This window comes from Gobio gobio (assembly GCF_949357685.1).
Source record: "Gobio gobio genome assembly, chromosome: 12".
Taxonomy (NCBI): domain Eukaryota; kingdom Metazoa; phylum Chordata; class Actinopteri; order Cypriniformes; family Gobionidae; genus Gobio; species Gobio gobio.
In genome coordinates this window covers 37,733,313-37,759,458 of record NC_137105.1, presented here as the reverse complement: position 1 = coordinate 37,759,458, position 26,146 = coordinate 37,733,313, and the positions used below count along the sequence as shown (strand labels likewise).

The window sequence follows — 26,146 nt, the reverse complement described above, 5'->3', positions numbered from 1 at the left end:
ACAAACTTTCTAACTATGTCATGTGTGTTAGTTGATCTATACTGCGCGATGGGCGGCGCCACGTTAGTTTGCGCCTCAGAGAATCGGATCTGTCGGATTTACATCACATACATGTATCTTCATCTCACGAAATACATGAAAGTAAGTGACGTGCTGAACTGGGAGAAGAATAGAGTAAACTGTATAGTCACTATATAATGTGTATCTGATGTGAATAAAACACTAAGTTATCTTAACTGTCTGAAAGGATTGTTTTTGCCACTTCCATAGACATCATTGTGTATTTTTTGCTAGTACTTATGAGCATTTAAATGTCTGAAACCTAAAATAAACATGATGTGGATGAAAACACTGAATAGTTGTGATATGTGACGAGCGCTGAGCGTCTCTGGCTCAGCGCCGGCCAAAGCGCGAAAGCACGTTTGATTTTAAGTGGCACCGAAATGAGGCACCGAAATCTGCGTTCTGATTCGGTCTGGTACATACCGGTCATAAAGGTACCGGTGCCATATTGGCACCGGGTTTCGGTACCCAACCCTAGTAAGGAGGGAGTGAAATTACAGAAAATACAGTCTAGGAAAAGTGTTAAAATAGGGCTGGGCGATATATCGCATGACATTGTTAGGCGCATCTCGTCAGTAAAGCCGGTTCCTTGATTAGTAGTAAATCAAGTAGTAAATTCAAGTAGTAAATTAAATAAAAATAAAAAAACTGACAAGCTGAGCCATATCGCATTAATTATCGCAGGCGATACGTCCGTGATAATTAATGCGATATGGCTCAGCTTGTCAGTGAACTACGGCTCTGTGTAGTAAATGCTGCTCTATCTGAAAGCAGGTGATGGCGATTTACTACTAATCAAGGAACAGGCTTTACTGACGAGATGCGCCTAACAATGTCATGCGATATATCGCCCAGCCCTATGTTAAAACCGTTATAACAGCACTGAACTGAACAAACCTGTCAAAATCGGACACAATCTCTAGATATTAGAGCTAGGTTAAACATTGATTTCTTGATTTTAATCGATTCTCATTTTGATGTTCATCAATGTGGATTCTTAGGCCCTGTCCACACGAACACGGGTATTTTCAAAACCGCAGCTTTTTCTACGCGGTTTGGCTGTTCGCCCACACGTAAATGCAGTATACGGTTACTGAAACCAGACTTTTTTGAAAACTCCGGCCAGGGTGAAGATTTTTAGAAACTCCGGTTGCAGCGTTGTTGTGTAGATTGGTGAAACCGGAGATTTCGGCTTAAGTCGAAGTGTGCACCGTTCTCTCCTTTGTTTGACATCAGATTGTGCGCCATTATCTCTTTTGTTTACATGAGTCGAGTCTATGTAATGGCGGACGTAGCTTTTAATAACTCTGCTAACAGCGCTTATAACATGTATAGAGATACATGCGCAGTTATCTCATTGTATTGCAGAACAGAGGCGCCAGAATGCAATAATACAAAATAGTAAGGCAAGTGTGTGAAGCTATTACAGTCCACTTGGGCCCTGCCCTTGTGTATATACAGTTATCTGTCACTAAGACCAAAGTAAAGGAACTTGTAGAACGGTTTCACTGAGCCCATGGCCTCCCTGTGCTTCAAAGAAAGGGTGAATTAATTTTTGTTGTTGTTTTTGCTTAAAATTATTTAAAATAAAACAAATCATTAAGTCATCTTGAGGACCCCTGGTTGAGAACCAATGCCGTAAAGTCAACATTAAATCAAAACCACCCTTTTACTTTAATAAATGCATTCACAATGCTCACCTTAAGGTCCTGTTCTGCTTTTAGGGCAGCCTGTGTTCCGCGGACTGCTAACGGGGGACCAGGTGGGCCACGTGGAGGGTGCTGGGGTCTGGGATGGGGCATCAGACCGCCGCTCAGGTTAGGGGACATGGGTGGACCCATGGGTGAACGCTGCACCCCTCCAGGAAAGGAGTTTGCATGGGGTGGACGCACCAATGGAGACACCATGTTGGCTTGAGACAACATCTGTATACATAATAAAGATGGGAAACACTGTTAATACTCAAGCGTGACTGAATTAAGATTCCCAAAAACGTTCTTTGTGTCTAGTAGCTGACCTGTGGGTTGAACTGTCCTGGGAAGTGCTGGGCAATGCGCATTCCTTGAGATCCCGACTGGAACTGCTTGGGATACAGCATGCTGTTCATCTTGCTAGACTGACTACTGGGGCTTGTGGAACTTGCCCTGAGAACAAAGAAGCTGTCAAAAAAACATACAAAATATGCCTACAACAGATAATGGATAGGCATCCAGTGCGCAAAAAAGCCATGACACACCAAACCAAAGGTTATTTGTCAGCTAATGAGCTGTAATTGAGCATCTGTCTGTTGGTCTAGTTTTTGCTCTGGGTGCGTTCTACACCATTGACACTAGTCAGACCCTGCCAGTGGCTTTTCAGCCAATTGATCTTGTTGAATTTCAAAAAATGAAGTCAAGAGGGAAAAACAGCAAGCACAGACTTTAAGGTTTGTACTCTCCAGGTCAAAAGTTTATGCAGAATACTGCTGAATTAATTTGATCAAAAAACCACTAAAACAGTAATATTGGGAAATATGCTGATTGGTGCTCAGTTTTCATATTATAAATTGTAATAATCAATTACTGGTATTCAATAATGGATCTTAGCAATGTTCACAAGTTTTTGCTGCTTAATATTCTGTGGAATGTTTTTGTCTCCAGAATTATTTGAATAAAAAGATCAAAAATATACCAAATAAGCAAATTAGAATGATTTCTGAAGGATCATGTGACACTGAAGACTGGAGTAATGATGCTGAAAATTCAGCTCTGCCATAAAAAGGAATAAAGTACATTTTAAAAAAGATTAACATAGAAAACATTTATAAATATAATAAAATGTCTCATTATTACTTTGCTATATTTTTGACCATGTAAATGCAGCCATTGTGAGCATAAGAGAAGAAAAAAACCAAACAAAACCAAACAAAAAAACAAAGCAACACCAGTCAGCTTTTGTCGCCACTCATTCTTTGATGTTGGTTTGGTGTGTCTGGGCCTTAATCTGGATGGCTTTGCATGCACACAAACACACCTATAAGGGCTAGAGGTGGGGGTAGTGCTTCTGGCACTGACAGGTGGAGTTCCAGGCTTCATATCCATTCCACCGCTGAAGAGCTTCAGATCCATCTCGCACATCTACAACAGATAAAAACGATGCATGTTTCAAAATGCCCCATGTGAGATACAGTAATAGCATACCTGCAATTATGATATTAGAATAGAACTATGTTTTTAAAAACACCAATCATATGGTGTTGTGGTTAGGGATGGGCAACAGTGGTCGAGTAATCGAGTACTCGAACGTGACAGCGATCATCGATCATGAGAACGATGATCGCCCTGAAAAAAAAATATTTGTCTCTTTTTTTTATTGGTTACTGCGTCGTTTTGCGCGGTACCGGAGGTCTGATTGGTTAGCGTTTTACAGCCTCCTGACCGCGGCGAAATAAAGTGAAACTGAGGCGTGCACTGCAGTGATGTCTGGAATCACTGTGATCATTGAATGGTTAGTGCAAGATGTGCAGCGCCAATCTGTCATAGCCTATATAGCATTATAATGAGAACACGATGGAAATTAGAATGCTGTAAATGATCTGTGCTTAGTTCCCAGTGTATCAGCTGATCCACAGAGAAACTAGCGAGAAGCGCGTGAAGTTCATGTGCGCATTCGCGTCCTTTTCTGCAAAATGCATGTTGTAAGATTACTTTTATGTTGTCTATCTGGTTAATCTAATATAAGAAGCGTTTGGTTGAGCTTAACAAGCTAGCAAAGCGCTGCCGTTATACCGGCTGTTGTTCATTCTCTTCAGTTTCAGCTCAAACGCATATTTCATGCTCGACATGATGGTTTAGAGACAGTCAAATTCTTTTTAGATAGGCTATTTCTTTCCCAGAATCATTGATATTAGTAATGCAGCAGTGCTATACTGTTCTCGTATTTTTTAACAGTAGACCTAGTTTATTTAAAGTTGTTTTTCGTTATGAGTTTGAAAACGAGCAGTGATGTCTGTAAACGCTTTGATCATGAATAATAAAATTAAGTGCATGATGTGCAGAGTCAATCTGTCAAAGCATTATAATGAGAACAGGAGTTTAATAAAATGTTGTTTCTGTGTGCTTTCGTTGTCTGTGTATCAGCGTTGTTAAGGGAAGAGCGCATTCAAAATGTTCCGTTTCAAACCCTTCGCCTGTAAAATCTAGCACGCTGAAGTTCACGTGAACATTCACATCCTTTTGTGTTGATTTATGTCGTAATAGGTTCATAATAATCTTCATATTAATATTGACATATGGTGCGTTTGGTTGAGTTTATTAACCAGCTAGCAAGCTCTGCAGGGTGGTGTTATTTCACAGTTTCAGCTCAAAGGCAATGCTCGATATTACTGACTTGGTTATTTGAGACAGTCATTTTATAAAGATGTTTCTTTTTCAAAGACATTTATGAATCATAATCTAGCAGTTATTTTTTGTTTTATATGTTCATGTTTTCATATACCTGCTTTCATGTCACGTTTGTATTTGTCAACAACCATTTTCATAACAGTTTTCATTATCTCAATGACGGACATGCCCCGCCCCCAGCACATGCCCCGCCCCCGAGTAATCGATTACTCGTTTTTGAAACCTATCGATGATCGAAATGAGAAATTGACAAAAATGCCCATCCCTAGTTGTGGTGTCCAAAATCTCATTACAGTTCAAATACAAGTTGACAAATATAAAAAGTTGTCTAAAAATGATACACCTCACATTTCAGTTTAATTATGTATATTATAAAATTGGTCTGGACAAATTTACTCTCTGAAAATAGGTGGTGCTTATGGAACAGCAGAAATAGAAATGTTCCATGGTAACCCCATTGGGCATCATACAGATGCATGTTCCCTTCTGACATACATATAACCCACCCAACTCCCTTACAAATAAAAACTTGCATAAAAAAACAAAAATCAGGTGAAAGGCCTATTTCAATGTCAGAACATTGATTTTCATGTGTGCAGCAATGAATATACAACAGGGTCTAAAATGAACACTTGCCAAGCAGCAAACATGAGTAAATATCCCTGGTTTAATTTGATAATTGTAAGTAAATTAAACAACATATGAAGTACAATAAATATCAAAATAAACAGCAAATAAAACATCATGGGTATCAGTGTATGTGTATTTGTGCACAAACCTTATTGGAAGGCTGCATCATACTGTGTGTATTCTGGCCAATAAGGCTACGGTAGGGCGGATTGTTGGGGGGCTGGCGGTTGAGGCTAGGAGGAGGGGCTTGGGGAGGAGTCGGAGGAAGGGACTGAGGCAAAGCCAAGAGCGGCTGACCACCACCGGAGCCGAAGTTGGACAAAGACAACTGTGAACCTGGCACAGGAACGGTCACCTGCTGTAGGGCAGAGTTGGGACTTTGTGTTGAGCTGTAGTAGCTGCTCTGCTGCTGAACTTGTCCAGAGTACAGGTTTGAGTGCTGACTCATTCCCTGACGCTGCAGATCATCACAAACAAAAAAAAGCCCAGCAGACTTTAGATCAAGGTCATGGCAGGTTGAAAAAGTGGGAAAGAGTAAAATATAATAGGCCACGAGCAGCCGGAATTAAATTCTGACCTGCAGTAAGTGCGTGTCTATCAGCTGCGATCCTCCCATGCCAGACGGTTGATTCAGTTGGGGCTCAAACAGGATGGGGATATGTTGGGTGTTTGAGGTCTGCTGGAAGGCCAGGTTAGACTGAGGCTTGCCCAAATCTGGGGGCTGCACTCCAGGGTAACTGTGCAGTGGCGTCCCAGACAGCATCATGGGAGATGTCTGGGAGAGGCTGTTCTGCATGAATGCCTGCTGAGACCTGTGAAGGGAAGAGAGCACAATAAATATATTGAAATATTACATATAAAATAGTTGGATGCTGCAGAGTTAAAAGCAGTCTGCCGTACCTGTAGGTCTGTAAAGAGGAGCTGAAGAGGTCTTGAGGTTGAGACACCGAAGGTCCAGTGTTGAGGCTCATCTGGGCCTGGTGCTGGTGTTGGTGTTGGTGTTGGTGCTGGTGCTGCCCCTGCAGAGGAGCGTAGATTGGTATGGGGATCTGCTGCACCGCTGTGGGCTATAGGGAATAAATCATAACAGGGTGTCAACCAACCTCAATGACTTCAGGAAAGTAAGATTATTGGGAACATTATTCAAAGATAACGACTTGACAGGCTGAACCTGCTGGAGGGGGACACTGGCAGTGGGTGGTACCTGTGAGAGTCCAGGCTGAAAGCCTTGCTGTTGGGCTATAGTGGGAGGAGCCAAGCGAGGGTGGGGCGCACTGAACAAGTGGCTGGTGTCCATGTAGAAGGCTGGGATTTGGGCTGCAGAACCTTTATGATTAAAAAACAAGAGTTGATCACTTATAAAATATAGAAATGCCATGTAAGTCTTTTGAGTAAGTCCACGTAAATTACAAGTTAAATGCAAACTACCATTTAAAAGTTTGGGGTCAGTAAGAATTTAAAGAAATTATGGATGGATGTAATTGATCAAAAGTGACAGTAAAGACATTTATAATGTTAACACTTTCTAACTTTCCATTTCAAATAAATTACGTTCTTTTGAACTTTATATTAAACAAAGTATCCTGAAGAAAAATAAGTTTTCCACAAAATAATTAGCAGCACAATGGTTTTCAACTAATAAGAAATGTGAGCATGAGACATTTTTTCTTACCAACCCCAAACCTTTAAACAGTAGTGTGTTAAATTAGATGAGCTGCATTCAAAATACTTAATTCAACATGAATTATAAAAATAAAAAAAAGTATTTATAATAGCTGCATGAGGGTGTTGTGGTCTATAAATAAAAATACCTGCTGCAGACTGGGATACGAACACCTGTGGGGTCTGTTGCTGCGGTAACAGAGAAGGCGCACAGCCCAGCTGGGAAAAGTTAGTGTTGGACATTCCTGAACTCTGCAGCTGCTGGGGCTTCACTTTACAGATGTTGGGAGGGTCAGAGGCTGATGTGCTCTTCGTGCTTAGAGAGGACGTTGTGTAGGTCGCGGATCCTGTGTAACAGAGGACCAATATTAAAATTCTGCCAATGTCTGTTTGAAACGCTTTTACCAGCACACCCCACAAAAGGGTCTAAGCATAAAGTGTGAAATCCTACCGGACAGCGAGGTGCTGGGGGTCACAGAGGCCACAGGTATCTGAGGCACTGAAGCACTGGAGAAGGAGTTGAAGGAGGCACTGCCTGCTCCTCCTCCACTGGTGATGGGGGAAGCAGAGGAGGTGACAGGAGAGCTCTTTTCTCCCAGACTAGGCGAGTTCTCCCAAGCCTTGCGTGCTGATTCCATCTGCAGGAAAACAGTGAGAGACAGTTTTACAAGATGCTTTTGGTAGCAAAATTCCAATTAGCAAATTAATCATTCAGTGCATGTCTTACTTTGAGTGTAAGGTCTACAGTAGCAGGAGAGACAGTGGCAAGGCTGGAGCTCTGCTGCAGGGCCTCTCTTCGCTGAATAGGTAACGGGTGCGGGAGAGCAACCTGAACCAACAAACAAGAAAGTGATCAGACCACACACAGAAAAAACACACACACAAATAGATTGATTAAAGCACTGAAGCACTAACAGGGGTCACAAGGCTCTCCTCCATCTTGGTCCCTGCAGTGGGGACGTTGTCAGCTAAAGACGACGATGGAATGGTGTAGTCAGTCACAGATTCCTGCACAATAAACAGACAGACTGTCAGAGACAGAAAAAAAAAAACAAAAAAAAAAACACTACAAATTTTCCTATAAAATATACACTACTATTAAAAAATGTGTGCTTGGAAAAGTCAAGTTCACCAAGGCTAAATTTGATTTAAAAGTGTAATAGCGTAAGTGTAATAGACACTTTAAAATAACAGTTTTCTATGTGACTTCATAACAACAATAAATGTTTCTTGAGCTGCAATGTTGAAAACAGTTGTGCTGCTTTATATTTTTGTGGAATCAGATTTTTTTTCAGGATTCTTTGAATATTAAAGTTCAAAAGAACAGCATTTAGCTGAAATAACCATTTTATAACAGTGTCTTTACACATTTTCAAAACTCACTGAACGTTTGAACAGTATTTTTCTTCAGAAAGGATGTATTAAACTGATGCCAGTAGTGTATAAATGAAAGTATTGAGGAAGCAGGATATTATATTGAACCTTAGAGCTGCTGGAGTATTCTGCTGATGGAGCAGTGATCATGCCCTCAATGTCTCCACCCAGCTCAGGAACTTTGTCTTTAATAGGGGAGCTTGAGTCTCTGTCTCTGCTGCCTCCAGTTCCACTTTTATCCAGAACCTCTCCATCAGACTGACGCACATCTTTGGCTGCCTTGCGGTTCTTGAGCGAACGCTCTTTACCAATGGGTCCAGGTTTATATTCCTTGTGCTCAGGAGGAGGGATGTCAGGTAACTGTAGAGGAGAATTAGATTTTTAAATGATGTTCATTATTCACCTATATACACAAAAGTCTGGGACACACTCATAAAAACACTTCTATTTTGCATATCAGCACATTAATTTGATCAGAATCTCTTAGTATTTGGTAGGACCCCGTTTTGCTTTAACAACAGTAAATTTTACAGCCCAATTTTCATGATCTACATCAATTCCATTATAAATGTCCTGTTCCACATATCTCGCAAATATACAAATATTCTGTTTCACTTGGAAATATGCTGCGTTGTGATGTCGTATATAAGGGTCCTTCTAGACAAAGGCAGGGACTACCTTCTGAGGTTTGACAGGTCCAGCCCGGGGCTGTTTTTGTCTCTGCTCTTTGGGTTCAGGTAGTTTATTATCAGAGGTTTTCTCTAGCAGGGTGGGCACTCCATCACTGTCAGTGCTGCCTGCTGAAGAGGGGGCACCAAACTGGATGCTGTCCATACCCAGCTCAACCCCAGTGTCTGTGCCCGCTTTCACACCCTAAAACACACACACACAAGTAATTATTTATCAGCACTTTAATTAATCAGTTCAGAATATTCAAAATAGTGTTGGTCAGCCTGTTACAATATCAATATGGTGGAAAAGATCCTTGTTTAATTCTTAATAAAATATTTAAATATCCTTCTCACACCTCAGGTGTAACGGTCCCAGTAAATGAAGTGAGCGGTTTGTTCCAGGCACTGACAGAGGGAGGCTGGGGAGGGCTGATAGGTCCAACTACAATAGAAAGAGAAATGGGACAACCATCAGATACAGAACTGTTTTTAAAATTAAATCAAACAACGAATAGTTGTCAAGAAGAAAAACTGACGTGTTAATTTATTAGTTTTTCAAAAAACTACTCAAGTAAACATTAATAAATACAGTATGCGGTGTAAGCAAACATGGCTTTAAGTTGAGACACGTACGTTTCTTGACATCAGAGAGAACGGTGGAGCCAGCCACCTTGCTCTCCCACAGTTCAGTACCCAGGGTGTTGTGTGTCTGACTCTTGGCAGAGAAGTCTACAGGTGCAGGAGCCAGAGGTGCTACAGCACCCTCGAGAGGCTGGGGCGAGCTAGTGCTCTGGTTAGAGGCGGGCAGGTTGTGCTGTGAAACAGAGACAGCTGGCTGTGGTTGAGGCTGCTGCAGGACAGACTGGGTCTGTGGAGCTGGGGCTGATGGCTGCTGCTGCTGCTGCCCTGCTGCCATTCCTTGCTGCTGTTGCTGCTTTTTGGCAAACCGTGGAGGAAGTTTAGAACCACCACCTCCCCTGCCCTTCTCTCCAGAACCCTTTTTACTCCAGTTCTACACAGCATTTGGAAAAAAATAGAAGACATTGGATGTGAAATAAACCAATTATACATTGCACCATGGCAGTGTACCAACTGTCCAATACATTAAACTAAATGAATAAAATAAAAGGAATGCGTTTCCTTCCTTTCCTCACCTGTGCAGTCTGCTCTTCTTTCTTCCTCCGTTCCTCATCCTGCAAACGTTTCTGCTGTTTCCGTGAAACAACCTCTGTGAACCCATCATCATTCGTGTTTGACTGAGGGTCCTCCAGTGTCGTGACTTCTGGGTGGTCATCAATGATCACTACACCTGTGGAAGACAAGAAAGAGGACCAATGAGTTTCAAACTTTTATTCAGTTTACCAATATTAAGACTTAGTCATACAATGACACTATAATAATAATAATAATAATAAAACAATTACAAATTATTTCTTGCTTGGAACAAATCAGCTAGAGTAAGAGGGTTAGAGTTAATAAAAAAAATTGTCTATTAATTAAAGGTTGCTACTGGGTGCAACAACTGTAATATAGACAAAAGTTGATATCACTCACTGGCATAATTGTTGAGATCGAACTGAGACAAAGCATTTTCTTTCTCTTTGGGTTTTTTGACAGCTTGTTTCGCTTCGTCTTTCCGGCGGCTGGTTGCTTGTTCTTTCCCAGCCTTTTGACCTGTACCAGCCTGAGCACCCTCTGCATTCTGAGCAGCAGGACTGTAGGGAACAGAAAATATTAGCTCATTTGGAGTAAGACAGAATCAAATAACTGGTTTCCAATAATGCTTTAATAAAGCAGGAAGCCATGAAAGACTGAAGTATATTCAGACCTGCAAACTCACAACAGGCATATTGAAACAGATATTGAAACTCAGACCCTACTTCCTGGGACAACACAGTTCAGGACTCACCCTCTGCGTCCCGATTTGGCTCCAGATCCGCCCCTTCTCTCGCCCTTGCCTCCAGGGTAGCCTCGACCTGTTTTAGGCCCACTATTTCCGCGGCGGTTCTGTCGATCCACAGGCCGCTGGCTGGAGAAGCTCCTCTTGGCTGCCGAGGCTAACTCCCGTTTTTGGATTGCCACACTTTCTGTGGGTGATTTGCTCGGTCCCCCAGAGATCTGTGTAGGCACAGATGAGGAGGAAGTGGTGGCAGTCATGGCTGCTTCAAGTTGCTTCTTGTCCTCTCGCTCTCTCCGTTCATTGAAGTCACTACTCTCAGAGGCCGTCTCCCACTCCTCGTTGGCCTGGTCAGAAGAGTTCTGATTGGACAAGTCCGGTGATTTGCTGCCAGCAGCAACTACAGTAGAGGCTCCCATTTCTGGAACAACTGTCTCTGTGACAGGAAGTTCAGACGAAGTCACATCAGGAGTGAGAGAAGGTGCTGTAGTGGCATCAACCCCTCCCTCGGGCGAAGTGACCCGAGTTCCATGAGCTTTAGACAGTGTCGGGGAGACAGATGTAGGTACTGGCATACCAGGAGTAGCTTCACCAGCATAAACTGCTGCTTCACGTTCTTTAAGCCTCCGAAATCGTGGTGGCTTGTCCTGTCTGGGAGGACGTGCAGCCCTCGGTCTCCGTGGCCTCTCCCTTATGCCTTGTCCACCCTCACCAATCTTCTTGTTGTCATACTTAATATGCCGTCGTTCAGAAGGTGTGCTATCAGTGCGTGAGGTCTCAGCTTCCTCTGGCCGAAAGGTCTCCATGGGCTTTGAGGGCCACTGTGAGCCCTCTTTGACAGGAGCCCGACGGAAAGGAGCCGATCTGTGGCCACCTCGTTCCCTGCCACCACCTCGTCTGCTGTGCAAGCCACCCTTTCCCCGGCGTGCAGCCTCACCCTTTAACAGAAAACCTGGTTTAGGTCGCCCATCCTCATCCCGAGACCCAGGTTTTTCAGAAATAGGTCCAGCTGCAAATCCAGTGGCAGATTTAGAAGATCGTGATTCTGGCAGCTCACGGCGAAGTGGTCTGCTCGGTTTGGCGCTGGGCTCACGATCTGATGCTCCGGTGTCACTGGCAGATTCTCTGCCTTCACTTTCAGAATCGGTGTCCGAGCCTCGTCTGCGTCTGCGCTTGGGCAAGACTTCAAAGTCTGAGCTCTCACTACGGGTTTCACTCTCTTCCCGGCAGCGGAACCCAGCCGTCCCTGTAGCAGTTAATGGTAAGTCCGAGCGTGACCGAGGCTCTCTGTATGGATAGTCCCCTCGACTCCGGCCACGGCTACCTCGGCCCCTCCCACCATAGCTGCCTCTGTAACTACGGCCACGGGAATAATACTCTCCCCGACCACGGCCTTTATAATCAGATGGCCAGTCCTTCTCTCTTTCAGCTTCTCTGTCCCTATCTCGGTCCCTATCTCTGTCCCGATCTCGGTCCCTATCTCGGTCCCTATCTCGGTCCCTATCTCGGTCCCTATCTCGGTCCCGATCTCTGTCCCGTTCTCTATCTCGCTCCCTCTCGTCTCGGCGATAAACTCTGGGGGGGAGGTTGGACTCTTTGCGAGATGGTAGTTTGGGTTCAGGACGTTTGTCATTAGTTGGAGGCATGTCTGGCTTTTCCTCAGCAGCAGTTGAGACTGTAGAGCCAACTGTTGTCTGAAGATCTCTGGATTTTGCTCCACCAGTCGCTACTCCCACTTCAGGTTCTACCACTACTTTCTTCCCATCACCAGAGGGCTTCAGTCCATCGGACACTTCTACAGCAGCTGAAGGAACACCTTTGGAAGTAGAGCCCTCTTTTTTGGATCTCTCACCTCGCTGCTCTTCTTTCTCCCTTCTCTGTTCTCTCTCTTCCTTCATATCTCGCAGTACAGGTTTCTTAATAGGTCCAGATCTCCTGACTGGCCGCTCCCCTCCGGGACCTTCTCTCCTCCCGGATCCAGGTCCACGGGATCCCCAGCGCATTTCTGACTTCTGCTTGCTGGGCGCAGGTAAGATAAGCTTTTCAGTTTTGTGCATACCATCATTAGCCACTGGAGGAGTAGAACGGCTGTTGATCCCAGATCCTTGACTAAAAGGCTCCTTTCTGGACTTAGGGTCCTCAGGTCTTTCCACAGTATCAGGAAAGTCTAGGGTTTTCTGTGCTATGTTAAGTCCATCAAATCTGGGCTCTTCCAATTTCAAAGAGTGACTGGAGCCTTGAGAGATACTCCGTTTCAACACAGCCTGTCCAATGGCTTCAACCTCATCTGCACCGGAGAGGTTAACCTCCTCAGGTTCAAAGGAAGGGATGACTGGTGCTCTGTCAGTCTGTAGGAGACCTGGAACATCTTCGGTAATACGACTAAAAGCAGATAAGGTTTCAGATGAATCCCTGAAAAAGTCACTTTTGCCCCGGGGCTCCAGTGGGCTATGGTCCTGAGGGTAGACACCTGATAGACCTCTATCCAGCTCCAGACCAGCATCCAATCTAAGAGGAAAACAATCATGTTAGAAGTTGAATGCTTATAACTTTTATATATTATATTATTAAACTAACATTTTCAGAGATTTCAGATTAACAAAAATATAGTTTCTAACCTTGGCTCCTTGCCATCTTCTCGTCCTTTAGCAGTGGCAGAAGGCGGCAGGGGCTCTGTTGGGGGATATGGTTCAGACCCCCAGACCATTCGAGGTTCACTGGGAACTCCGTGTTCTCTGATTGGTCGGGTCAGATGATCAAAAGTGTCTGATCCAGAGCTGCTGTTGTCTGCAGGCTCTCGTCGTACCAGTTGCTTAGGGGGCATTCTCCCTGATGATGAAAAATAAAGTTACTACAACTTCACATATAGAATGCTCCAAAACAAATTAAATTGTCAGAAATAATATCAAAATCTTAAAACTGGAGACGTATTTTAAAAGAAAAACAAGGAAATTGTATTTGCAGCTTATAAATAGTTTACAGTGTTCAGGTTTGTTAACAAGATACTAGGGAAGGAAACCATTTCATTTAGCAAGAAATACCGGGGTGCATAGGAGGCATGTCTATAGGTGGCCGTCCAGACATCATACGAGGATCCATATAAGATTGCATCATTAGCCAGCGAGGGTCAAAGCCCATTGAGGCTAGGTGTTGGTGGTGGGGGCCAAGAGGTTGGTATAGGGATCTGTGCTGAGGGGGAACAGAACCCCCTGAGGGAGAGACCGGACCCCCTCCACCTTGCTGCTGCTGCTGCTGTTGTTGTTGCTGCCATTGTTGTTGTTTAAGCTGTTCCTAAAGAATTTAAGAGAGAAAAAAAAGAAACAAAACTACATTAAAAGCAGGAATTACTACAAAGAAATCCAGTTCTCAAAAATTATATCTGACAGGTGACCTGAACATACTGTACATTTTTATCTTTTACAGGATTCAAACTAACATTGATGCTTAAAGGAAGCAGGCAACAAACAAAGCCAGGGATGTGTGTGAGCACCTGTTGTCTAAGGAACCTGGGTGGCAAAGACTTCTGGAATTGTTTTGAGTATCCAGAGGTGACAGAAGTGCGAACAGCAGTGCTGGTGTCTCCCTCATTTTCCAGTTGAGACGGAAGAGGTGTATCTTCATTAACAGAATGATCCAGTCGGGACAAAGACAACTGAGGCTCCTCAACTGAGAAAAAAAAGAAGAAGACATTTTTGAATCAAAAAATAGCACACTGCATTAGAATAACCATTTACACATCAGGCAGATGAATTTATCCAAAGCGACCAATGACCTTGACGTTGCTAGTGCCATGCTCAATTGTTTCAGCTACAATACAGGAAAAGTCCATCTCAATTTATTTATTGTATGCATCAAACCAGGTGAGCTTAATTAAGGTTCTTGCCACACATTGTTTTGTCTGAACAAGATTTTACACTCAACCCTCACTGGGCCATTTTTACAATGTACATTAAACTACTTGATTCTTTAGATTTACAATCAAAACTTCACCGCAACAGAAAGCTATTTGCATTCATATGCTGCAAAAACACTGCCATACATGCATGGAATGTGCACTCGAAAATTTTGGGAGACAAACATCTATGCGAAATTCAGTGACAGGAGCATACAAAAATGCATATTAAACGCCATTTAAGATGCACCACTTTCATACTGATGGTGAACTGTACCAGCAAAATCACATGTTTTCAATCCATTTACCTCTGGGCTCCTCAGCACTGAAGTAGTCTCTCATTGGTTGTCTCTCCACCTGTCTATGCACCTCCTCAGTTACAGCAATATCAACCTTGCTTTGAGGTTCTGGGGCAGTCCTATGAACAGGAGGGCTTGGTTGCCGAGTAACAAATTGTGGCACCTCCTCCACAGTGGGCTCTGTCCTTTGATGGTTTGGCATGGGAAGGCAGGGTTGCGGTGCAGGGGGTGGTGGTGGTTGAGGCTGAGGGGGTGGAGTTTCAGCAGGTAGTTTAGGCACAGTTTCAGTCACTTCCTGGTGATCGTCGTGAGCTTGCGTAGTTGGTTTAGTACTTTCTGTAGTTGAAGGTCGACGTTTCTCCTCTAGTTGTTTGAGTTTCTCTTTGCAGGCAGCAAGTCTCTGTTCTTCCATGCGCCGTTCCTCCTCCTCACGCCGCCTGCGAGCACGCTCCACTGCTTCTGAGAGCTCTGACTGCTTCTTCCGTTTCTGTCGCCATGCTTCTGTTTCCTCCTCACCAGCAGGGGGTGCTGTAGTGGGCAGCTTTGTAACACGTGGGCCACCACTTCCCACAGAACGTCCAACAGTTTGTCCCTGCACAATAAATATTTTTGGAAATTATAGACCAAAAAACAATGAAGCAATAATAGCTAAACAAATTCTCAGCCAACTTCATGTCAAATCAGAGACTACGTCCCAGTGCACGTCATACCTGTTGGTCTGTCTTGCTATAATGGACAATATTGCCAGGGGAGGGAGCCCTGGGATCTCCACTTTCCACCCATGAGCTCTTGCTGTCACCCCTCTCCTCTGCTCCTTCTTTCCAGCCCTCTTGGACATCAATGTTTCTTGACCGCATACGATCAACTTTAGCCATCCACTCCCTGAGTTTTAGCAAGAAAGTTTCATAGAACCAAATTATACTATGCCCAAATATGTGTGGCAAATTTTATTCCAAACATAGATAAGCGCTTACCAGCTATCGCCTTTCTCCTTAGCTGAATGGTTCTCCTCATCATCACTAAAGTTCAGTTTCTCAGTATAGTCAACTTCCATCTGGGCACCTAAATAAGACCAAAAATGGTGACAAGATGGACAATGGTTTACATGTGAAATAAAATGTGACAATAACTAATAAGCCAGGAAATTAAGAACTTCAGTGTTTCCCCTACCATTGTTTTGGGGGGGCGCCCCGCCCTCCCAAAACGACCCCCTGCCCCCCCTGAACGAATGACAAAAAATATTTGTCATTACGGTCGACAATAAGAATTACCCGATGGTTCAGTGCCAGCGTGAAAGACACTCCCAGAGCTGCATCTTCACGGAAACTGATAATTTGAGCATTTTTAAGCCTTGCCAATTTAAATATTCAAGCGCTCATAGACGAGAAAGTGTGTCTCTCAGTTTGCTCGTCGCGAAGGGCAGCAACACACCACACACACACACACACACACACGCACGGCCACGCGAATATTCACACACAATTATATCAAAATGACTGTCTTGTTGAGTATCATCGTAAACATAGTCGGTTAGGTCTTTTAAATGAACGTAAACATGAAATTTGCCAGTCACCGCCAGCATTTATGATAATTTTCACAAGTTTTAATGGTCCACAGAATATCTAAACATGCAATATATCAAAAGAAAGAACAGACCCACTGTTTTATTCCAGCTTCATATATTATTTTTTTTTTAATGTTGCAAGTTTCATGAAAAAGCAACATTTTGAGCATAAAGCTGAAAAAATCACGTTTTTGTAAAAGACTACGTTACGTCGGAACGATGAACAAAACACAGATGTTGTAGATGGAGTCCATCAACACCCCAAAGCTTGACAGTCCTATAACTCGTCCTGGGTTGACATTTCATTCAATAACATTAGGCAGTTTTGATTTATATGCTGTTTAATGGTGATGATCACGTTATTTTATGCATCTGCTTACACATGATATCGCACGTTGCTTCTTCGGCAGTGTTTTGATCAGGAGATTCTGTTCTCGTGCAGGAAATGCGCTACAGCGCCCCCTACCGTATAACAGTGAAAACATGGAAAGCCGGAAAATATCGTCATTGGCTATATAAATATTGAGATAACAAGACAAAAAAAAAAATCACTCACTGCTCTTGACTGAATAACTTTTAATAAGGGTTAATCTGTATTTATATGCAGTGGCATATCATTTTATGCAGACTATGCAGTTATATTTTACATTTGATTACTATTTTTGTACCTGACAATCTAGTTTTGACCTACATGAAAATAACTGTTTATTTCATTTGTATATGTTTGTTCTGCTTTATTTATTTGTGCTTTTGCTCATAATTTGATTATTTGTTCTTATTTTATTACTGACGGTCTTTAACAATATAAAAAAAAATATATGAGTTAGGATATTAGTTTTTAGAGTCATAACCTTAATTATTAAGCTTATATGGCTCAAAAACAATACTAGGCCTATTTTATTTTATTTGTCATTTTTTTTGTGGTGGGGTCAGTGAAAATTCTGACAGGGCAAGTAAAAATTTGAACCCCTGAAAAAAATCCTTAGCATTGAGCCCTGAAATATAGTGTATATATATTGTTTATATTTATTTACCAAATGAATTAATTTATTGTCTATGGCAACACCACATATCCGTAACACTCCCGCTCCGCGACACTAGTAGTTTCGGGAGGCCCCTCCCCCCAAAGCTGTAAACCTAGGGGAAACACTGAACTTCATATTCATTATTATTTTGTACTTCTGGTTAGTACCCATGAAAAACTGTTAAAAAGTTTTTCTCAAAACTGACAACAGGAAATAAATCTAAAATTACAAAACACTATTGACTATAAATTCTGAATGGATGAGCCACATTTAAAGCAGTTAAATTTGATGATTCCAGTTTTATGTCAAGCTGATTGCCATGTGACTATCGGTCATGATATAAATGGTATAGCAAGCACTAATGACAGACATTTCTACTGTTGCACTGTACATTCCCACCCAACCCTACCACAAACCATGAACACAAACAAAGAAAAGGGGGGAAACCTCTCCAATGGTCATTCTCACCTGCCCAACCCTCATCAGCATCAGTGTCCAGATTGTCTAGCTCCTTTAATTCCGTGGCACTAACAATTGAAGGCCTGTCTGGATCCTGCAGCCATGGCTGAGAGGGAGGCTGTAAGGGTCTTCCAGGCCGTGGACCCCTAAATGGAGAAGAGAGAGAAACATGAGAAAGCAAGACTTTACAAAGCTCCCAATGTCCTGGAAGCATCCGAAAATGCCAAATTGCTTGTCTTGTCCAATTGAGATTGTCATTCAACTGCTTCCAATTTCAACTTTCCCCATCTAAAGCCAGTTAAGTTTGGTTTCAGACCTTATGGGACTACATACTTAGACATCTCCTGTTGTCCAGGGTATCTAAAGCTGCCTTGTACAGGAGGAAAGGGCCCTCGGGGGTAAGCATTGAACATCTGAAAAGATTCACACATTAAAATAACACTGCCAATCCACTGCACAAAATCAGTACCAGCCAGATAAATATAACAGCATGCCACATTTCAGAAGGTAGAAGAAATGATAAACAATGGTTAAATAACAAATCACTCACATATGGCGGCATCATGCTCCTGAACTGGGCAGCATGGAACTGAGATGACATCCCTCCCGGTGGTTGCTGGCCACCGTTGAGTTTATGCTGAGGGGCAGTAGGTGGGAGCCTATCCCTGGCATCCCTCTTTTCTCTGCCCTCAACGGCAGAGGGTTTTCCTGCCTCATCAGAGTCCCCAGAGGGAGATGGTGTGCCTCTACCCACGCCCAACTCCTCAGAGGGCTTACTCTCAGTCTCTGAGGTGCTGGGAGCAACGTTTAAGTTCCTGCCTCCACCTTCTCGCCAGCTACCCACATCTGGTAATGGACATTAAAAGACCAGAGTGAGGGAGTGCACATGATGATGCACCGATAGGATTTTTTGGGGCCGATACCGATATTAACAAACAATTATTGGCCGAAATCCGAAATTTGTCACTTACCCTCTTATTTGAAATTGTGTCATTAAAATGGATAGTGTTTTGATCATGTTTTAAATCAGCAAAGTTGATCAAATAAACAGTGCTTTTTAATATAAAGTAATCAAATGTTAAATAACACTGCATATTCTTCACTGTATAAATTAAATACATATATTACATTGAAATTCTACTGTACAACATTCATATATTTCTGTCACAATTACTTTGGTGTGATGGAGAGCTTTTGTCTTTGTTTCGTTAGTATGCATGTATGTATGTATGCATGTATGTATGTATGTATGCATGCATGTATGTAGGCTATCGGTGCATCTTTCATCAAAATTATTTTAGTTAAGAAATGGCTGCATATTTCAAACTCTTGCATCAGGGAGGTTACACAAAACTTGTGAGTGAATGGGAATGACAATTGTCTTACTCTGAGGCCTGAGGCTGGGGCCCGGTCCATAGGGTTCATCTTCCTGATCACCTGATTTCTCCACTTCACCCGCCGCCTGTAGACTCGGAAACTCCTGATGGAACTGACTGCTCATCCGAGGAGCTCCTGCACATAGTGACATTGAAGCACTTGGCTTTAGCGGTTTAAAACTCATAATTGATCATTCTGCTACATAAATTTGTTTAGATAAGGATTTACAGTGCACCGAGTAGTATTTTGAGAACACTCCAACAACAATGGTTTACAGAAGAAAAGGCTTACCGTCCAGCTGCCCAGACTGTTTGCTGTTGGCCCAGGAGCGGCTGCCTCCCAGAGGGGCATCAGTGGTCTGGGGCACAGTTGGCTTGGGCTGTGGTGGAGGGGTCTCTTGCTGCCTATAATCATAAGGGAAGTGTCAATGGAACACAGGAATCTAAAGGAGTATGCTTGGAACACAAGTGTTATAACTTCCAAAACTAATCTTGCAACAGGCAATACACCTATCATTTAAGGTGGTGTAGTTTTACCGTTCGTCTCCTGGTTGATCTTGTCTGGAGGCCCATCCGCTGCCGTCCTTGGGTACAATGCTGACGTTGGGATCGTTGCCTTTGTTCTCAGCTTTCAGGCTGGGCAGGTTAGCTGGAGGGGGCATGCGTCGACTAACGGCAACTTTGCCCAAACTTTGGAGCCCATGTCTGGCGGCAACTAAGGAGGAGAATTTTTTTTTTTAATTAGCCTTAACAATTACACACTAATCTTTTGATTTAGGCAAAGAAACTATAGTTTTCTGAGTTTTAACAAGAACATAATTTACAGCTGCAATAACAAATGTTTTTTGGGCACTCTCGATCTACTAAAGCTCATAGGAATTCACAGCAGTGACTGAGTGAACAAAGGCTTCTTATTTGATCCAGCAATGCACAGGAGGCTGATTGGGGAGCTCAATTAACAACAGTTCAAAGACTCCACTGCATCACTTGACGCTCTTCTCAATGAACAATTCTTACATTAAGAGTTGAAGTGCAAATTATCATGAGCTACACGTCATGTGAAGGTCTCAAAATGTGCCAAGATTACATTTCAGACAAAAATAAATGTAGTGCATTGTCTGTATTAAAAGATTAGAGCATTAATTATTTTATTTAAAAAGTTAGTTTTTTCCATTTGCTTAATTTTTAAAAGTGCAAAATGCAGTTTACAAGCTTTCAATTTTGACATGAAATGTAACATTCTTGACAGGTTGAGAGAGATCCGCTCCAATACTGAGAATTTGTAAGGATGGTCAGTTGACTCACCTGCAGTTTTCTGGGTCTCCAGAGACTTGCCCTTGTACGTGTTGAAGAGGCTAAGGGTTGCATACTTTGTTTTGCCATCCTTTGCCTTGGTGCTCTGCCCTGACTTCTCGGACATTTCGCTGGAAACTCATTGAGTCTGGTCCTGCGGCCTCACCCCTCAGAACCAGCCCCTTAAGGAAAAGACAAAGAAATTAAAGACTGAATGAGCTGAAAGAAAATCCAGATACTTACTCTAATATCTATCTGCACCTCTTAAGTGTTTTAAGCTGTATTTCCTGAGCAAGCTACAACACAACAACCAGAAGCCATCGTTGAGCAACTACAGGGAGAAACAGACAAATGTGTATGTGAGCAAGCAACTCTCCCCAAACACCACGAATGATAGCCTTTATACTTGTTTCACAAACATTACTAAATTGAATTCAGTGCTTCAAACTGGGAGGTTTTTTTTAAGGCCATGACCCTAACTTGCAGAAAATAACTAAAACACTAAGTGCACAACAGGTCTTTTATAAACTTTCCAACTTCCTGCTAGAGGCAGAATCTTATGTGCTGAATATATTATACACACATTAATAATTTCAAAATATCAACTTTCTGTCTATTACTAGTTGTGTGTCATTGAAGCAGATGGACTGCAAAGGCAGTCAGAACTCTACATCTTTAAATCTCAATGGCTCAAATCAATGATGCATATCACGTTGTCATGCCAATGTCAGAGTAGATAGTGAATTGACAGCAAGGGAGGGGGTGCAGCAATCTACCGTGAGCCACATGGGGCTCCATTCATAATTGATGTGGTGTGAGGCCGTACGCCAAGACCGCACAGTAGAAGCAACAGGGTCACCTCAACATGTCCATACACAATGAGTTTCACTGCACAGCCACAATACCGGACTGCTCACTAAGAAATGTGTAGGCCACACTATATCTTTATAGCAATATTTATATATGGGCGGTATGGCGATATATACGCTACCACGGTATACAATGTCCATAGTTATAATTATTGTCTAGATCGCGGTACGCAAATATAGCACTATTTACTAGGGTTGTCAAAAGTACTGGTACTTCAGTAGGGCTGTGACGGTATGGGATTTTTTCTTACCGCGGTGAAGCAAATAATCTCGCAGTTTGGCTGTTAACCGCACACGCCCGACCAGACCACACCTAACCCCCCCCCCCAAAAAAAACAAATAAAGACGCGATCAAGAACGCCTTTAGCTTGTAAAATGACAATATAAATTAATAATTATAAAGCAGTTTATTATGAAAACAGCAAATTAATATTAAATTGTAAATAATAATTAATAGGGATGCACGATATTGGATTTTTGCCGATATTCGATATGCCGATATTTTTCAACTCATTTTGGCCGATGCCGATATCGATTTATGTTTATTTTTTCCCTTTGTTTGGAAACAACACCATTTTGAGCAAAAACTTTTTTTTCCATTCTGGTTTCAGATTTCTCCTTGCTAAAAGGATACGTGTTAAAGATAAATAAATGTTAATAAAGTTATTTTTATAATGAGTATATTTTCTCTAAAAATAATAAAGTCAGTGATTTTTCATCCCAGACAAATTTAGTTGTAATCTAAATATTTTATTTTTGGATTTAATGTTTGTGCCTATGTGGGGGTGGCATGGCATCAGTTGATGCTGTCTTTAGCTTCAAATAAAAAAAAAAATACAATTATTTTAGTGCTCCTTGGATTATTTTTAATCATCCATTTCATTCAATTTTATTACAGATTAATAAACTGTATATACAAGTATTTAATTTGAAACAGTGTCATGTTTGTGATTTGACATCATTACTGCTTTATTTATTCAGAAAAAAAAAGTAACTTTAATTTATTTGTGTATTCTACTTTTCATTTTATTACTGTAACAACAGCGCCCCCCTCTACATATACATATATATATATATATATATAACATTTTAGTGGGCGGGCACTAGGACCTGGAGGAGGCTTCTGCTGCTGTGGAGGCTGCTGCACGCGCTATAGAGTGGGGAGACACGATTGTTTTTGGCTAGTTTTGTTGTGAAAACCCGGCAACCCTACATTATCGGTCACGTCCTTCTGTACATTCTCAAATTCAAGGCAGCATTTAAAAACGGTCAATATAAAAAACCATACATGCAATGCATGTGCTTGTTTTTGCTTCAAGAATGACCACACGGCTGACATGATCTTATCACTATAGCAGTCCTTGCACATGTGAGTTATTGCAGGCTCGTTTCAACACGTTATCATATCGGCAAGGCATATCGGCATAATTTTTTCATATCAGCCGATGCTTATATTTTATGCATTTATCGGCCGATTCCGATGTCGTGCCGATAATATCGTTCATCCCTAATAATTAAATATTATTTAGGCTAAACTTAAACAACCTTTTTCAAAATGCAATATAAAAGAGCTAACCTAGTACAAGTGTTCGGGTGTTTTGCCGCTTAAGTGAATCGGCAAGTCCTGCTGCTTTATTTTTCGGTCTTCAGGTTTTATGACAGGAAAACCAACATGTTCACAATGTTGCCAACCGCACTGAATACATATAGCCGCACTATAGCCTATATTATGCTCTTATTCACCATTTCTTTATTTTTTATTTAATGTGTATTTTAGCCATCTGATGTGTTGTATCTGGAGCCGCTATAATGTTGTGTTCACACCAAACGCGTAGAGCATCTGGCGCGAGTGATTTCAATGTTAAGTCAATGGAAAGGTGCGTTGACGCGCGTCTGGAGGTCCCGCAGCGCGAAGGACGCGAATCCGCCTCATTCGCGCGTCCAGTTCGTGCAAATGGAGCGTCTTGCGCGATACACGAGAGTGGTGCTTTTGTGCATTCACACGTTTGAAGCGAATTCGCGTCTGACGCCAGAGTTGAAAAATTTGAACTTTGGCGTCAATTCGCGCCGCGTTAACCAATCAGGAGCCTGCTCGCTGCGGTCCCGTGGTAAAGTGACGTGATGAGAAACCTTGCATAATTTAAAAATTCTACTATTGTGTCACAAAATGTAGTTTTCAGACTTTTTCAGGTGAGAATGTAGTTGTTTAAAGTTCAAATCTGTGGTTTATTTATAAAGAGAGCGCCTATTTAAAAAAAAATGATCTTGTGTTTTTAGAGTTGTAAGATCCAGGCGATCACCGGGCAATCACCGCTCATAACCCCGGCGAGAGCAGCCTTTCCTCGCCTAGTCCTTCTAACGTTTGCCGCTGGCTCTGATGTCCTGTAGTGGTTCATCTTGAGTGGATCTAACGGGCAATCTTTGGTGTCATGAATCTATAATTTGTTGTCTGCCAAATCGTTTTGACTGAGGCCAAAGAGAAGTTTCATAACTTTATTTTTTAAGGATCTTTAAATACACAGGCAGTGAAGATAATGTAGGAGTTGCCTGGACCACATTTGTGTGGCTATTAATGCTTAATATATATTTTTAATGAAAATGAAAAGAGGCAGAGAGGTGTTATGACATTTCTCCTGGAACGCCTTGAAAGCGTGTCCATTTCGCTTCAAAGGCTCGATTTCTACACACGTCCAATTCGCCGCGGACGCCAAATGGATTAAAAATGTTCACGCGTCAAACTAGACGCGATTTTGACGCTCTATTCGCGTTTGGTGTGAACGCAGCATAACAAGCGAATTTCTCCAGCTCGGGATCAATAAAGTCTTCTTATCTTGATCATGTAAATGGACAGCAGAAATTCAGAGCATTGATTGGCGTTTTGTAAGTTTTGCCCAGTTATTCACAGGATTTTCAATTTCGTTATTTCATTTCGTATTGGCCTTAAAAAATTTTTTATTATTAACATAAGACATATTAACAACAATAATATGAAATACAATTTATTTATATAACTTGTTTTTTTTATATATATATTTTGAGTTTAATAGGAATTATGGAACAGTGTCATCGCTTGCAACCCATTTTTTGTAGAATAAATTATTCAAAGTTTCAACAAGTTGCGTTTGGACAACTGCGTTTATATCCACGCACTGTTACCTGAAAAACAATGTCTAAAGAAAAAGGGCCGCCACTTGCAATTAAAATCTAACTCCAACTTTTTTACGTTATGCTTTTGTCTTGCATGCCTGTGTTTGTGTGTATTTAATTAAACATTATCTGTAAACATCACAAGTAGCCTAGCCTCCTCATTTGGTTAATTTTCCCGACCGACAACCGCTGCTCATTATCCGATTATTAACCGTTAACTGATAAGATTATAATATATAATTGGCATTAAATAAAAATACAATTGATGAATGTCTGTGACCCGTTAAAAAGACGGGTTTATTTAACTGTGCAAACTGCAGCATACAGATCAGACCAACAACAGACCCTGGATTCACATTATGTTCACGCACCTGCAGCGTTTCTCACAACAGAGAAAAACAGAATAAAATAGAAATAAAAAGCATAAAATAAATAGGCCTACACTAAATATTTTTCACTTAAATAATTACCTAATTAAAGATGACAAAACGAAAATACACTGAATCTGTTTGAAGCTTTGAAGAACCGGAATAGTTTTTTTTCCGTCAAATAAAAATAACAGGCCTACCTCAATCATCACCTTGTATGTTTTTTAAAAAGTAACATGTTTAAGTGATGTGAGTGCTTTCATAACGAACGTGAAATGTGCCGCGGCGAAAAAAACGATGTTTATTTTTTTCCGTTTCGATGTAAAAAAAATTTAACACGAGCGACAGAAAAGGCTTAAACCAATCACATACAAGGAAACAAAGGTGACGAAATGTCCAGTTGATGTCATTAGCTTTTCAATCAACATTAATCGTTGCCAGGTATCGCATTTCTCATGATTACAGCTGTAGTTGTGTTTACAGCTGTATAGCTGCAGCTGTGTTTGCCCACTGTAGGCTGCAGACAACGAGAACATAACCTTTTGAGTTAAAACTCGTAGATTTTTTTCTAACCTAATTGTGTAAGCGACTATAGAAAGTGAATGTGTTTCCATCAGTACGACTGTGGCACTTAAATGTTTACATTGTGACTCAACTGGAAACATAGCTGCTCTGGATCGATTGGTTCCTGAAGTGTGTGTTTTACCCCTTTTCCACCAAGGCAGTGCTAGAGCTAGATCGGAGCCAGAGCCTAGTTTCAAATCGGTTCTTTGTGTTTCCACACCCAAAGCCCCAGCTCCGAGCCAGGAAAAGTGGTTCTTAAGTAGGACCAAAACAGTAGGTGCGTTTACATGGAGCACTGTAATCGGTTTGAAAGTCCAATCCGAATAAAAATACTCCATATAAACACCTCAATCGGAATAAAAATGGCCAAACCGAATGAAATTGTAATCGGTTTGAGAGGGGTGGGATAAACCTTTTCATGAACCGATCAACCGAAAAATTCCACCATGTAAACGATCTGATCCGATTACTTTGAGTGCACGTCTTTCTGTGACGTGATATACAGCGCGCGCCTCCTCAACTGAAGAGTGCGCGCCGCGCTCACACCAGGCTAATGTTGACAAGAGAGGAAAGTTCATTTTTCTGAGGTATTAAACTTTTTATTTCGTAAC

General features: G+C 41.9%; 1 protein-coding gene across 2 annotated transcripts in view; it reads right to left on the bottom strand.

Annotated features, from left to right (window-relative positions):
- The window catches only part of prrc2c (proline-rich coiled-coil 2C), a 52,238-nt gene that overhangs the window by 4,908 nt on the left and 21,184 nt on the right, over positions 1 to 26,146 (bottom strand). The window contains exons 2-32 of one of the 2 annotated variants that reach the window (XM_079831159.1): positions 20,600 to 20,769; positions 19,832 to 20,009; positions 19,587 to 19,699; positions 19,305 to 19,430; positions 18,469 to 18,764; positions 18,252 to 18,331; positions 17,928 to 18,064; positions 15,845 to 15,932; positions 15,581 to 15,752; positions 14,880 to 15,462; positions 14,170 to 14,345; positions 13,721 to 13,970; positions 13,298 to 13,508; positions 10,692 to 13,187; positions 10,337 to 10,497; positions 9,937 to 10,091; positions 9,416 to 9,794; positions 9,139 to 9,224; positions 8,790 to 8,984; positions 8,220 to 8,471; positions 7,653 to 7,745; positions 7,465 to 7,566; positions 7,189 to 7,375; positions 6,887 to 7,084; positions 6,280 to 6,401; positions 5,976 to 6,142; positions 5,653 to 5,887; positions 5,224 to 5,532; positions 3,076 to 3,179; positions 2,081 to 2,222; positions 1,764 to 1,988 (exon numbers count right to left, since the gene is read on the bottom strand). In XM_079831159.1, coding sequence (XP_079687285.1) covers positions 1,764 to 1,988; positions 2,081 to 2,222; positions 3,076 to 3,179; positions 5,224 to 5,532; positions 5,653 to 5,887; positions 5,976 to 6,142; positions 6,280 to 6,401; positions 6,887 to 7,084; positions 7,189 to 7,375; positions 7,465 to 7,566; positions 7,653 to 7,745; positions 8,220 to 8,471; positions 8,790 to 8,984; positions 9,139 to 9,224; positions 9,416 to 9,794; positions 9,937 to 10,091; positions 10,337 to 10,497; positions 10,692 to 13,187; positions 13,298 to 13,508; positions 13,721 to 13,970; positions 14,170 to 14,345; positions 14,880 to 15,462; positions 15,581 to 15,752; positions 15,845 to 15,932; positions 17,928 to 18,064; positions 18,252 to 18,331; positions 18,469 to 18,764; positions 19,305 to 19,430; positions 19,587 to 19,699; positions 19,832 to 20,009; positions 20,600 to 20,714 — 8,133 coding nt within the window. In that variant the 5' untranslated portion in view covers positions 20,715 to 20,769. The remainder of the gene's footprint in view (positions 1 to 1,763; positions 1,989 to 2,080; positions 2,223 to 3,075; positions 3,180 to 5,223; positions 5,533 to 5,652; positions 5,888 to 5,975; positions 6,143 to 6,279; positions 6,402 to 6,886; positions 7,085 to 7,188; positions 7,376 to 7,464; positions 7,567 to 7,652; positions 7,746 to 8,219; positions 8,472 to 8,789; positions 8,985 to 9,138; positions 9,225 to 9,415; positions 9,795 to 9,936; positions 10,092 to 10,336; positions 10,498 to 10,691; positions 13,188 to 13,297; positions 13,509 to 13,720; positions 13,971 to 14,169; positions 14,346 to 14,879; positions 15,463 to 15,580; positions 15,753 to 15,844; positions 15,933 to 17,927; positions 18,065 to 18,251; positions 18,332 to 18,468; positions 18,765 to 19,304; positions 19,431 to 19,586; positions 19,700 to 19,831; positions 20,010 to 20,599; positions 20,770 to 26,146) is intronic. The other variant, XM_079831160.1, reaches the window with a different exon arrangement.